Here is a 15288-nt window from a genome sequence, read left to right on the forward strand (position 1 = left end):
GTTCAAATTTTATTTAACGCTCACAAAAAAGATTTAAATAACTAAGCATGCGATGTATTCATTTGCGATTTCATTTGTTAATCGTAATTAAAGATTGATTAACAAATTTTTTTCATAAAATGAGTCTTATCCAGATGGAAGATAATGATAGCAAAACATATACTCAATCTGTCCAAAGAAAACTTGAAAATACGGTACAATACAGAAATGATAATTGGAAAATGTCATATGGTTTTATTAATACTACTCAAGAAAACGTGGTTTTGCAACAAAGATCGACCTATCTGCTCTGTGTTAGTATCTTCATATTTTTGACTGACAGAGAAACCAAAATAGTCAAATGTCCGTGATTTTCACAGACCTACAAAAATAGGTTACAAAATGCTTGTCCAGCTGACATTAAACTGCTGAAACGTAGCGTTCAGGAAGACTTAAAACTAAAATATGACGAGTTAAAATCTAAAGATGTTGATTTTGAAGAATGTGAAGCAGATTTAGGTAGAGAATACTTAATAAAGTTGTTATTTAACATATAAAAATTCAACAACTTTTTTAGACATACATCCTAGTGAGTTAGCAATAGATCCACCAAAAGTGAAGATTTGGGACGAATACAGAAAACTGATAGAATTATCAAAACAAAGACCAGAATCAAAACTTAAGCAACCATTGATACACGTGACATCGTTACCAAAACTTTATGTCAATAAGTATATCTATTAAATAACGGTTAAAAACGTTGAATTTCATAATCTTCGTATTAAATCTTCCGAACTAGGTCTTACTCCAAGGTACGATCAGGTTTGAACAATCGAGTGAAAAGAAGTATACTAAGATCTGATACCCAAAGGAGTATATTAGTGGCCAACACGAATTACGTGCAATTTCGTAATTTTAAATTGAAAAAGATGTATAAGGTTCGTCTTGACTAATTTCCACTTAATCCTTCGGCAGTGCAACGAAATGAAAAAGAATTTAGAATACCTTTTTTCGAAAATAATCGTCCCATTATCCTGAAGATTTCCTATATGTCTGATATCAAGTGTGGAAGATGCATATTTTCAATTTTTTATAGGAAATAAATATTAATAATTATGTCACGTCACGTATGAAGACGTGAAATTTAAAATATTATATTTGATTATAGCATAAATTATAATACTACATTTGAAGAATTTTAAGGATCTTTCTTGGTTTGTACTCTTGAAAGGTTAATTTTGCTGCGATCAAATCTTATTTTTTTATATTAGAACATTTCTTAAATGTGACACAAATACAGAAGAATTATTATTAATAGATTAATGATTTTTATGCATTGATACGAATATTTAAAATTTAATATAAAATTTAATACACAGAAATATACAAAATATCCGAAGTATTCCACTCGCTATAATATTCAGTGGGTAAAACAAATTTTTTTAAATGCATCCAAAAGATATAAGTTTGCATGCATATGAATTTTACGCCAAATAATTTTTTTTCTTAAACGTCTTTTTTCGATTGAAACTAAAGCGAGAGTGGAAAATAACAAATTCGAAGACCATTTTGTAACCGACTTTATTATATGACAGAGAATAATTATACTGCAAAATGTCAGCAATATCCCAGCAAGATTTCAAATAGAAGGGAGACCGTATCGTTCCAAGTTCCGCGTTATAGTGCAGCCTGTGGTAGAGAACAGAGGCATCGTTCCGCCGGGAATGCAGCTGCGATTGATCATTCTGTTCCGTTGCGACGATATTGATACACCAGAAGAAGTATTGGTGTTAAACGTCCAACATGGAAGTTCGGTGATTATCCGATTACACGGATACAAAGACCCTCCTATTTTGTTGGGTATAAAAATTACTACAAAATAATAATACAATAGATATGAAGAATATAGTTTAAGGAGATGCTACAATAAGAAGGTAACTCCACTTTATAATTGAATAGACAATATAATTGTGTAGATCAAAACTTCGAAATTACTCTTTTGAATATGCTATACATTCATGATCAACTAATATTTATAGCAATATACTTTTGCACTTTTGGACATAATATTATACTTCATACTGCCCCTTATTGTTGCAAACCTTTCAATTTAAACCTTATATCAATAGCCGAGATGCATAACGTTGTTCAACACAGAATTATAAACTTATTTTATTTATTAAGCCTTAACCTTATAAATTTTTTTTTATTATTTAATTTGTACTTTACAATTTGTCCAGCTGGACATTTGGTAAATTTTTCTAACTTAATTGTTAAATAACATGTGGATGGCTATCCCCAGCGGGATACCATATTCGAGATTTTGTTGACTTGAGAACGAAAAGAAAGATATGGGATAGATATTTCGCCTTTAAAAGGTTCAAACCACGACGGACCGAGAGGTTTGTAAAAGATTTTCGTCGGAAAGCAAAAGATTTTCAGAAAATGTATTCAGGTGGGCATCCGGATGTGTACATAAGGGTTAACCTGATTTGCTTAGATGTAGAAAAATAATAAAGAAATAAAGTATAAATGCGAGGTAAAAAGAACTGAAGAGATATAATTAAATATTTTGAAATATTTTTTCTATATAGGAACTTGCGTGACGGAAGAAATATTGTTCGCATATTCGGACACATACACGGAATTGTTGAATCAAGCTTGGCATCCAGAGATAGCAATGTCATTCGATAGTTTAGAAGTACGATATCCTATTTCTTAGTAACGATAAGAATATCTATATAACTGATGTTTGACTTCTTCTGGATCAACCGTCAAAGTCATTCTTTTGAGTATCATTTATTGAATCACAGATAAAGATATTTTAATTATTTTATTATTTCAATAATACATTTGGATAACTTCCCTGGTTACAACTATTTATCTTTCCATTTCTTTTTTTTTTTAATTTACGATAGAGTGAATCGATAGAGCTTGAACGATATTGCATTGACCTTGATATTAGAGACAAGAAATCTTTAGCTCAAATAACGATAAAGCAGTTGTAATGGTTTTACACGTCATCGTGACTTTGATTTTTTAGTCTTTTACATTAAATAGCTCTGGAACTTTATCTACCTGGATGACGGAAGGCGATAATTTTGTAAGCATGACTTTCGACTGTAAGAAAGCCTTTGTAGGAGAAGAAGCTTATGTACTTATAAAATTCAAGAACGTCGGCGGAGAGGGCCGGTTTTTCATAATGAGCGAGGCAGACTGGTTCTCTATGAACATTATAGTAAAATCACTTTCTATTTCTATCCGTTTCATTAAAAAAAAATTCTTCTTAAATATCTTCTTATTTAAAAAGATTTTCTTTAGTATCTTTTTCTCCATTCCCATTGTATATTTTTTTATTTTAGGATATCACAGACAAAAATAGTTTAAAATTATCCTGTTTTACCGTGTGGCCTGCGTATTTTGCACTGAACACAAACGAGGAACTGGATTTTCATATGCACTTCTCACCGGAGTGCTATGGAATTCATGTAAATGGAAAATAATTCATTACCCTATACGTATAAAAATATATCGGCATCGTTAATTTTCTTCGACTTGCTTATCCACTCCTGACCTTTTATTATCATTTCTGTCAGGTGGAAAAATTATACATATTATGCGATAATTGTACATTGCTGGAAAGAGACATAATCGGTGATGGATTAATATATGAGTCCAATTTCATCCAGCTTAGTAAAGTATTTATACTATAATCTCGGTTCAAAATAGGATTAATTTAAATATGGAAGGTGACAATTAAAATAAGTCAAATTACAGCATTTAATGAAATTAACACCATTGGAAAGAAATATTGATAATCAAGCGAATTACTACATAAACCTGAGCACCAATACCCCTGATGGTATCGGGCAATGCATCATTGCTGTAAGCAATATTAGGTATACCATATATTTGTCACCATAAATTTAATAATAAAACAATTCTAGTTTAGTAACTGTTAATTGAATAAATACAGTATGATTATTTTTAAATAGTGAGATCAGCATGCATTTTTCCTGGATGAAACGAAACGTGCAAACTGACATGCACAAAATACATACAAAGAATTATTTTCCCTTAGAGCTGCTTCACATTAATCCAGACCAAGGAGTTTTTGCTCCAACCTCCGTTCACTATTTTACAGTAACGGCTGAGTATAAAGATTTACAGCCAAATTATTATTTTGCTGTTCTACAGTGAGTTTACGGCAAAAAAAATTATTGTTAAGAACAATAATATTAACATTGAGTTGTTACTGTGAAAATTAATGCCTTTGACATTCATCGAATTATATTAGATTATACGTAGAAGATATACCAGTTGATGCAATATCAAAAAATACGGATCTACAAACGAAAGAATGCACCACAAAACGACGAAAATGTTCAGCTGTAAAATCATTTTATTCTCTTTACTAACTTGTCAATTAGAATAGAAATATTTTTTTAAAAGAATACTCGTTGTCAGTCTGTAGACATTTGGATCGCCGATGTCGAAGTTTGGTTGCAATACATGATGGATGAGGAGGATAAAACGTGCGTCGACTTTAATGTTGAATTTACATCTGGAGATTTGAAGCTCTCGTGTGTCCATTAGCCTCGCATTATCATTTATTATATTGCAAGCAATTTGTTTACATTAATTATTAATTCCTGCTTCTCCCATGGGAGTGAGAAAGTCTATAATCATCGTTCTTTCGTTATTTATTTTAACATAAACAAAGGAAGATTATTTACAATTATCCAGGTCCAGTATCTATTTAAAATTGTATTTTAATTGGTCAGTGATCGAACAACAGAAGAAATATTGAAACATATCTTGGATGTGCCATCAGATATCGAATATCCTCGATTAGATTACGAAGAAAAAGAAGAAGAAGACAAAGAAGAAATGATAGGGGAAATATTAGAAGAATTTGAAGAAGGAACATCAACGTATCAGTTAGTAAGGCTTTCATTAATTTTTCATTTCTGTCGTCATCTTTATTGTGTTTATAAAATCATACAAATTTAGTACATTGTAGGAAGCAGATGAATTATTTTATCATCACGATTTAGTAAACCTAAACCAATTCGACCTACTGTGGCAAGAACATATAATAAGCATGGGTATCATTAGACCGACAAGGCTTGTAATTTTAAGATAATTCATGTTACTTAAAAGGATTTATATTTCTTATTAAGATTATTACGCGTGACAGGACTCTATACATCGGTGTCAAGGAAACTTATATTTTAATATTAAAGAATCTCGCTGATGACTCATTGAATTATTCGTGGGGTGAAGTTAATGGTTTAGATTCGTCAAAGATGAAACTTTGCGTGTGTCCTGAAAAAGGAGAAGTATTAGCTAGGGGCACTAAAAAAATTGAAATAACTATCACACCAGTTTCAGAGGTTAAATATTTGTTTAATTTTTCAAAAATTTGATTTTGCGAAAATATTTGGTTTACTATTTATTTTTATAATTTCTAGGGGATCGTGCAATCGTTATTTATACCATGCTTTGTGGGAGATTCACGGAAGATAATAATGCTGGGCATCGAATGTTTCATCGAATCACTTTATGTTATATTTTATTTTCCACTAAACGACGATACGCCATTATTAATGAACAATTTTGTTAAAGTAAAGTGGCGGACAGATAGTCTCAAACTTGCTTTGGATATGGCGGGAAAATCTAGACAGCACATGGTACATTTAATTAATAATTTTGAAGATCATAAATATTTATATAATTTTATCGTAAATATATAATATATATAATTCTTTTTTCTAATTTATTAACCCTTTGTGCTCGGCTATCCAAATCTGGCAAACAACTTGGATGTCCACTCTAAGGAGACAAAGAGATCACTGGTGATTATACAGTATAAAATTACACAAGCTCTAAATTTTTTAAAAGTATGTTTCCTCGAAGTTTCACAACACGAAAAAACAAAGAAATGAAAAATATGCTCAGAAATGCCGAATACAAAGGTTTATTTTTTTAAACCTTAAGTTATTTAATCTAAAATTTCGTACTTTTAAATTTTCATTTTTAATTTTTCATTCAAACGCTTAAAATTTGTTAGATAAAAATTTCAAATTTTTAATTTTCTGCTAATTAAAAAGCCAATCCACTATTATTGTATCCTATCCATAAAAGAACGAAAATTGTATAAATTATTTTCTGATAACAGTGATGTAAAATATTATACTAATATTTTGGAATTCAAACGCGTAATTCAAATGGACTATCAATCTTAATGTACAACTTTGCAGAAATTATTAGACAAGTACAAAAAGCGAGAGGAACGAGAACTAATGAACACGAATCTGGATCAAGGAGAGGTTCTTAAAGATGCTTCAGCAGGTCCTTCTATGCAAGAAGTGGCAGTTGACGAATCAGGCGAACAACACATCCTAAGTACTCGTACTTCAGAAATCATTCAGGTAGTGGAAAGCTTTTGCATTTTTATCAAACCATAAATATTACTATCGTAATTGTATAATATATATGTTTGACTTAATGACTATAGATGAGCAACATAACAGAAAATGACAATTATTTGCAAGATATGGTTTCCTCTGGAAGCATTGTACCATTCCACGAAAAATTCTTACCACTGGTTACACAGCCTGTTGTAATAGAATTTCCAGGTCTATCGTTAAGAACAGGTATCTTGATTAAAATTTTGAAAGGAAATATACTCCTCTAAATGAAAAAATAAATATTTACATTTACAAAGAAACGAATAATTCGAACCTTCAGTGCAGAAGAAAACTTTTATAATAAAAAACGAGACTTCGATTCCAACTAATTATTGGCTTCGTATAAAGAACTTTTATCCCATCATGTGTTCATGTAAATGGAAGTCGCAAGAAGATCGGATTAGGTTCATTTATAAACGAGTTTTTAGTCGGCGGAAGGAATTAATAGGTAGAATATTGTCTACTCGTAAAATTATGAAATTCTAAATATGTTATTTTTGGGATAATCTCTTCTATTTACAGAAGACACATTGTACAAAGTAAAACAACCTGGATCAGGTATGGTAATCTATGTTGATCCCTTAAATTCAGATATTGGTCCTTTCAAAGCCATGCCTGTAAACATTTATGTTTTTGCTGATACATGGGGTTATTATGTGGATGAATTAGAAATAAACATTGCTGGTTTACCACAGTATACTATAGGGATATGTGTACAAGTTGTTGGATCACCAATATCATTGTCAATTTCCGATAGAAATGAATCTAGTATACCTATTATTAGGTACATCCAACATTTTTCTATTTTAAAAAATTCAAATTCAGTATTTTAGAAAATATATTTGTAGATATGGAATGGTAGCTGTAGGTAGTCGCCTACATGAGAGAAAAATATCATTGACAAATACAAGCGTGGTGCCTATAATTATTGACTGGCATACATTTGTAGTCAAACCAGTTCTAGAATCAATGCCTTTTAACATAGCATTTAGCTTTCATACACCATTTACTGACGAATTGGCATCAAAATTGAGAAATAATAAACAGAAAACTAATAGTGAAATACACTTAGAAAAACACTATTCATACTCAAAAGGCTTACATACATGTGATTCTAGCGAATTCAGCAACACTAGTGATATTACAACATCTAGTTACATGTAAATATTCTCAATAGCAATGTAATAGTCATCAAAAATATACAATTACATTTTCTGAATTATCTTAGGGAATCCTCACACATGACCTCATCTTGGATGTGTAATGGTGAAATTTCCAAACAGTATACCACCAGTAGCTCCAATAGATGTTCAAAAAATGAAAGTAAATATACAAAAGATGAGATATGCTTCGATGCAAATAATATAGCAGAGAAGAAAGACATTGAAGTACAAATTTCGATACTTCCTTACTATGGTTTAATTGATACAAAAATATGCACGGTAAAAAAACATTTAGATCTTATTAAAATATTAAGAAAAACATATTGTATCAACAATAAAGAAACATATCAATAATAAAGAAAACATTTTGGTATCTTACAAGGTTACCCCTAGAGAAATGTTCATCCTACCCAAAAGTAATACCTCCCTAATTATTGATATACAACTTGAAAGATACAAAGCTATGATGGAAACAAATGAAAGTATTGAAGGAGAATTTTTTTGCAAAATTCTTGGATTTCTACGAGTTGCACCAAATGATATGTTTGTATAACTGACTTATGATACAAATCAATGTAAAATATCTACGGTGAATTATATGACACTATATAATAATAATAGGTACAGAGATAACTATTATGCTAGACAGAGTGGCAATTATTTTTCTCCTGTAGAAATTGATGTTACTGCAAATATTACTAAATCTACATTAGATTTTAATATTTCTAAATTTGATAGAACGTTTATATGTTGTGCCAGTAAAGTAATACGAAGTCGAAGGAAAAGATTAGAGTATGTAAAATTACAAAATGTAAATATTCTTATTGAAAGAATAGAATATTTCTTCACCTAATCTATTTTTCTTAGACTAACTAAAACATTATTTTTGTACAACACTAAAAACAAGCTAATAGAGATAGCTTTAGAAACATATGAACCATTTTATATCAAATCTACATCAGTTTATGGAGGAGCAGATCTATCTAAGTCTGGAATTATATGCATAAATCCAAATGGATATATTGAAGTAATTTATCTTTTCCTTTGGCAAAAATACAAATTTTGAATAACATTCTTTTTATAGGTAAAAATAGCATGTATTGTAGAAGAGAAATTAATTCAAACTATAATGAATACAAGTTCAGATCAAGATTTCCATGATTCAAAGATCACAATAAGGGAACCATTACATATTATACATTCTGATAAACGACATCAAGTATTAATCATTTTTCTTTTTTGTTCTGCTTGAATGAACATAATAAATCCTTAAATTTATGTGATTTTAGAACTTGGAATTAATTTTGCAAATATGGTTACCAATGTTAAAATTATCATCATACACAATAGATTTTGGTCTTGTTTACATAGGTGATGCAAAGAAACTATCATTAACTATCAGAAACTTATCAAGTAATCAGAAACTTATCATAATTGTTATCTTCTTTAGTATTTATATACATTAGCATTATTTTAACATTATACATTAACTAAGCCTTATTGATTGATTTTCATTAGTATGCAGTGTAAATTGTAGAATAAATAAAAAGTCCAAAACCAAAGAATTTATGATTGATAAAAGGCATGGAACAGTGTCAAGTCAATATAACTACCAAGACTGTTATTTCACAATCACGGTTGCTTTTCAACCAAAGTAATATAATTTAATCATAAATATTCTATCACTAACCATGCTGGTCACTGTACAATGACTACAATATTTACAGAAAACCAGGGAAATTAGTTGAAACATTAGAAATACTAACAGATATCCCATACAATACAGAAGAATGCCAACTTTACGGAGAAGGAACATTGGATGAAAAATATCATACTCCCGGTGTATAAAAGAATAAATAATTACAAATCTACTTAAAAATTATGATTCATTAACAAAATAAAAAACAGTTTATGAAAGAGAGTTAAAATAAAACAGAGCGGTATTAGTAGAAACGTTAATACTATTCTAATAAATGATAAATGCGCAAAAGAGAACATAAACATTCATACCGATAACATAATTGCAGTTATTACATAAATCGAAATATATAAACTGAAAACATACTAGCACTCAAAAATTGATATTCTTGCTCATAACCTACTATTTATTACTTCTGATCATTTACTTTTCATATTCACATGACACCATGATTTATGATTTAATTAGCACAAAATAAATTAAATTCTTTCACAGAAAAATAAATATATATAATGTATATACGTAATAGGATACACTACCGTATGACTTTGTACTACATGATCTTGAATCATTGATAAGACATAATTACATTATTGGAATTGGTAATTAAGAAGAGAAAAAGGGAATTTTCGCTCTCATGAGCGTGGACCTTTCCATCAACGGTGTTAGAGCACGTCCACGTCGTCCAAAGTCGTATACACAGGTAGCAATTCCCACAGTGGAGGTAAGACTCTTAACATCACAATGTGTGCTTTATAAATCAACCACTAGCCAAAGTGGCGCTACGATCTAGAAGTTATAGAAAACAATATATATATATTTATACATCCGCTGATATACATATATAGTATACTTAACATAGTTACTATACACTCGCGTGTCTACGCTATATTACACATATGCAATTCAAACTCTTGACTGTGTTTTACTGTTTAGCGGACAAATCGAGAAACATTTGGCTTTCACTAATAGCGTTGCCCCCACCACGACAGTTGTCAGACTTGTGCATACGACTGTGAGCACGCTTATTCACCTATACACACTTTCGGAATTTTTGATGACTTTACCGGTGTTCTCTTACTGTATCGCCACCTAGCGTACTGTAGATACATCACCGAAGATTTTTCCTCGGTCACGTGACCGGCTTAGCCAATCGGAGAATTTTGTGGGCCCTATACGTGGCATAAGGTATGAATCCTTTCCACGTCCGCCATTTTGACATACGGTACTTTTCGAGAGTGTTGGTTTTATGTTTTATCGTTTCCCGTGAATATAATCTTTTTTACTGAAAACGTAAGTAACGCAAGTGGCTTATACCAAGCAACGTGACATTACGGGCGAGTCTCAATAATTAGACGACGTTTCTATATAATGGAACTTTGAGCGGGGAACCTTTCGACGATTTGCGCTGGGGAGTAGGTCGAAGGTGACAGACAACCGGGTGTACGCAGTGGCTTCGCAAACCGCACAATATCTTCCGCCTTTGTCGCAATACCACGGTATTGGCGTTTTAGGTAGCCTGTTGACGATTTTAAAAAAGTGAATAAGATCACCAGTGTGAAACGCTCTAAGAGTGATCCTTAACACGGTATGCTACTCCGATAATCATAGCGATGTATTAAAATGAGAATCAATAAGCGGGCAGCATGAGCATCTCGTGCGTGCTTCTACACATAATATTTTTTTTCTTTTTCTTTATTTCAGTTCAATTTAATTAAAGTCTATAATTTAACACTGTTCGAAATATTCGTTGATTACTGTTAAGCGTGTTAGCCTGTAAATGTGCAGGTTAGCTTTTCGGCCTTTGTGTCAGCGTATTGAAGCACTTTACGCATGTTTCTACTCTTATCACCGCCGTCTACGTACATAATTTTTCATATTATTTTTCAGCCACGAAACGTGTCTTTCGTGTACTCGCGTACACGCGTTTCGAATTTTTTCATTATTTCGATCGATTTCGTTTTGTGAAAGTTATTTATTTCGAAACAATTTTGAGCCCGATATATATTATTGCACGTTGATCGTATGTACATTGTATTCTTGCATATGTCGGGCATATATCTTTTCCGACTAATTTTAAAAACCAATTTCGTGATAATTATGTTTTGATAATGTCCTACTTTCATTATTACGTGTTGTTGCAAATGATGCTCTTACCCATGTTAATCATTTTTTGATTAAGCATTCACATGTTTATGCACATCTTTGAATAAGATATAGATATATTTTGTATATACATATGTAAATATTGTTTAGTGTTGTGAAAGAATGAAGAATAAAGAATTCATTATGATATAATTAAATTAAATTGTTCATGTTGTTTGCTTTATGTAATATAATTTAATCTAGTACTTTCTCTAGTTTCTCGATCTATGATTTTTAAAAATTTTATTTTGTGTATATGATAAAATGGTACATTAATCTAGTGTTTTATTATTCTAGGTATTTACATAATCAGCATTAATCATGGGGAATATGTTTGCAACATTATTTAAAGGCCTTTTTGGCAAAAAAGAAATGAGGATTTTAATGGTAGGCCTTGATGCAGCGGGTAAAACCACAATATTATACAAATTAAAGTTAGGGGAAATTGTTACTACAATTCCCACTATAGGTAAATATGGTTCTGTTTTTATTTTTCTTTTACTTAAATATCAATGATATATATATATATTTTTTATTTTATAATTTATATTATATATATTTATTTATTATTGCATATATTATATATATATAAATATTAATACATACAAGAAATGGTATTGTGTATCAAGTGACATTGTTTACTAAATAAATATTGTAAATTTTAGGCTTCAATGTAGAAACAGTTGAATACAAGAATATAAGTTTTACTGTATGGGACGTTGGTGGTCAGGACAAAATCAGACCTCTCTGGCGACATTACTTCCAAAATACACAAGTATGCAATTTATTAATTAAATTCTCATTTTGAAAACGATTAAATTGCATCTCCATGTGTAAAAAATTATTATCTATACAGACATAATAGTTTATTTTACATTTTACTTAAAATATGCCTTACCTCTAGTAAAATTATTTTCATAGATTAATTTTATTTTCAGGGGTTAATATTCGTCGTTGACAGTAATGATAGGGAACGTATCGGTGAAGCGCGTGAAGAATTGATGAGAATGTTGGCAGAAGATGAACTTAGAGATGCGGTACTTCTTATATTTGCTAACAAACAAGTGAGTATAGTTCCTGAGTTACTAATATGCTCTGAGTTGTATCTTTTTCATTGTGTTATATGAGAGCATAGAATATTTTGATAGCATATAACGTTTGTTATGTAAACATTACATATTACTCATATCAAGTGCATAGACTTTATCAATAGAATTAAAAAAAAATAAGTTAAACGAATAAGTTATGTATTTTAGGTTGTACTTACGAACTAATTAATATTTTAGGATCTCCCAAATGCAATGAATGCAGCAGAGATTACCGACAAGTTGGGACTCCACTCTCTCCGTAATCGCAATTGGTACATTCAAGCAACGTGTGCCACAAGTGGAGACGGACTTTACGAGGGCCTCGATTGGCTCTCTAATCAGCTCAAAAATGCCAATCGCTAATTGGAACATTATTCTGTCAACATTCAGTTGCTATATTAACATCATAAAATCAGCTGCACACCTATCCCCCCCATGAAAGAATAATAATATAAACAGAGGTAACACTAAGTGCAAACCGCGAGATCTTTTTGATCTCGAAGTGGAGGGTGGAGATTGTCGAAAGTTGTCATTGTGCCAGGAAGTTTTTGGGGGGAGGGGAGTGGGGAAATCGGCCGGAAGCACACATTCTAACGGCCACACAAGACTATTGCCTTGTGCAACTTATTATTATAATTATTATTATATTAGCATTATAGTTACACTTTTTACACAGAGATACCACGAGAAAAGTGGAAAACTTGGAAGTAATTGTATTAAAGTACCTAACTCTGAAACATACAATACACTTTGATTAATTAATAATTTGAATATCTTTGGAAAAAAAACTTAAGAACAAAAAAGTGAAGTACCCACGGTGTTGTCAGTTTGAATGCGTTGGACATACTGATTATCATAATGTAGCTGCATATTGTACATTACATTATATAAATACGATGATAAAAATGTGATCAATAGATGAGAGAATGTTGCTCTGTCCACTACATTACAAATGTCACATCGGCCCATCAGTTGACATGAAAAAATGCAGTGAGTGGTAACTGACGGTGCAATGACTTACTGTTTCTAGTTACAAAAGTTTGTTTCTATTTTTTTAAGTTTTCAGTGGTATACGTCGACAAAAGAAAAGTAAAAAAACAATACAAAACTATGCAAAATGGTTGTCTTACTGCTTGTGACTATCAGCAGGTGTTGTAATTGCACCCTCCTTCACCTGCTCGCGATTAAAACAGTCAGTCAACCATGTATATCTCAGTGTAAAAGAGATATCATTTATTTATTGCACCTTGATAAGGTAAATTAGAATATTGTCAACATTCCGAAATTATGCATCGATCGTGGCGGGAAATGCAGATAAAAAAAATTCGAATGGAAAAAAATATGAGATGAAAAAATGTGGAGTAAAGTAAAAAAAAAAGGTAAAAAAAAAAAAAAATAATTAGGAAAGAACCTCTCGCAGCAAAGAGAGATAGGCCTCGCAATTTCTAAGCCAGCAATGCAAACTGGCATGGCAGTCTGCCAGATGAAGCCATTTTCGCAAAGTCCTTCAATCTCCTAATGTTTTCCTGTCCTTAAAAATATATTGTTTTTACAAAATAATCTTCCCCTAATTGATCAAATCGCCTTTCCGTCATATGCGAAGATTCGTATAATTATATATGAATGTTTAAACGATTTGTGAAATATACTGTAATTGTGCTTTATGTAGTCTATATGTTATTTGCCGTTAAAATAGTTTGTTTTTGTTCTGGCTGGTTTATCGAATAGAATTGATAGAAAGTCCTCTTTTTCGGGGTGCATGCATACTGTGCAAGGAATGACAAGGATAAAGGAATTTCTGCACATATATGGACGCTGATGACATAGAAACTATTATTATTATTTACATTGGACGAAAACAAACACATCTCTATCCTCGTCGCTTCATGCTCAGCCTTGCATGCATCCCCTTTATTCAGACGATGGTACTTCAGTTAGACAAGCACGATTACTTTTCCCTTTTAATTACTAAAGACTGCACACCGCCTATACCGCATGTTTCATTTAGCAACTTAAGTTCTCTTCCCTCTTCTTCTTTTCTTTTTCTTGATCGATACATTAATTATGGATAAATTACAAGTTTTCTAGACTTCTATTTTAATTTAAAAAAAAAATTACAATATTTTTTTAGTACATAGTAGAATACTTATGTATGGCAAATTTTTTCGACCTTTAATAACGTGTGTATATTTAACGATTAAAGATAAAAGGAATTTTAATGAGGATAGGTCCATGCCTGATAACGAGTATCAGCTCCAACTCTGCAGAACAAAAATAAAGGACGTAATATTTAAAATGTATCATACCGATTTTTTACCGATACAGACGATCGACTCATTATGCAATAAGATATGCTTTCATCATAAATCATTGTTTTTTTCAGTACGTTCATTCATCTTCATTAATACATAAATAATGTAATTGAAAAAAAAAACACAAACAACCGTAGAAGAAATTATACACTAGAACCGCTGCGTATTTTGTGTTTAATTCATTAATTATAAATGTATGCATAGAACTCTATAGCACTGTAAACAGATGAATGTTTCTTTGTTTTTTTACTTATTTTAGCGTGTATTAATTTGCTTGACATATTCTATCACGATACGTTATTTTAGTTACCGATCAGATTAATTAAAAACCAATATTTAAAAAACTTACGTATTATATATATAAATATATATGTGTGTTATCATCGTAACAACGATAAATGGGTTAAATACTTATAAGTTGCATTCATG

The 15288-nt window shown here is 31.0% G+C and overlaps 3 protein-coding genes across 4 annotated transcripts; all 3 read left to right on the top strand.

Annotated features, from left to right (window-relative positions):
- Positions 1–116: 116 nt before the first annotated feature.
- On the top strand, positions 117–1072 carry LOC126914841 (uncharacterized). Its single transcript, XM_050719241.1, has 4 exons — positions 117–293; positions 360–498; positions 557–710; positions 779–1072. The coding sequence occupies exons 1-4, from the start codon at positions 120–122 to the stop codon at positions 930–932; spliced, it is 621 nt and encodes a 206-aa protein (XP_050575198.1). The 5' UTR covers positions 117–119; the 3' UTR covers positions 933–1072.
- Positions 1073–1571: 499 nt separating this feature from the next.
- Positions 1572–9463, top strand: LOC126919878 (uncharacterized). The gene is made up of 25 exons (XM_050729543.1): positions 1572–1859; positions 3023–3217; positions 3342–3467; positions 3576–3677; positions 3757–3878; positions 3975–4175; positions 4277–4370; positions 4447–4562; positions 4755–4923; positions 5003–5106; positions 5180–5375; positions 5454–5672; positions 6243–6413; positions 6500–6638; positions 6733–6900; positions 6975–7220; positions 7264–7612; positions 7681–7940; positions 8077–8158; positions 8237–8407; positions 8483–8642; positions 8700–8834; positions 8905–9028; positions 9134–9269; positions 9343–9463. The coding sequence occupies exons 1-25, from the start codon at positions 1704–1706 to the stop codon at positions 9461–9463; spliced, it is 4062 nt and encodes a 1353-aa protein (XP_050585500.1). The 5' UTR covers positions 1572–1703.
- A 1023-nt stretch (positions 9464–10486) lies between these two features.
- On the top strand, positions 10487–14211 carry LOC126914900 (ADP-ribosylation factor 1). Of its 2 annotated transcripts, none has more exons than XM_050719247.1 (5): positions 10487–10607; positions 11757–11928; positions 12125–12234; positions 12398–12523; positions 12746–14211. In XM_050719247.1, exons 2-5 carry the CDS (start codon positions 11781–11783, stop codon positions 12908–12910), a joined length of 549 nt encoding a protein of 182 aa, XP_050575204.1. In that variant the 5' UTR covers positions 10487–10607; positions 11757–11780; the 3' UTR covers positions 12911–14211. The 2 variants fall into 2 exon arrangements, with proteins under 2 accessions (XP_050575204.1, XP_050575203.1); XM_050719246.1 differs by having other exon boundaries at positions 10490–10902.
- Positions 14212–15288: the final 1077 nt, after the last annotated feature.

This window comes from Bombus affinis, chromosome 1 (genome assembly GCF_024516045.1).
Source record: "Bombus affinis isolate iyBomAffi1 chromosome 1, iyBomAffi1.2, whole genome shotgun sequence".
Taxonomy (NCBI): Eukaryota; Metazoa; Arthropoda; class Insecta; order Hymenoptera; family Apidae; genus Bombus; species Bombus affinis.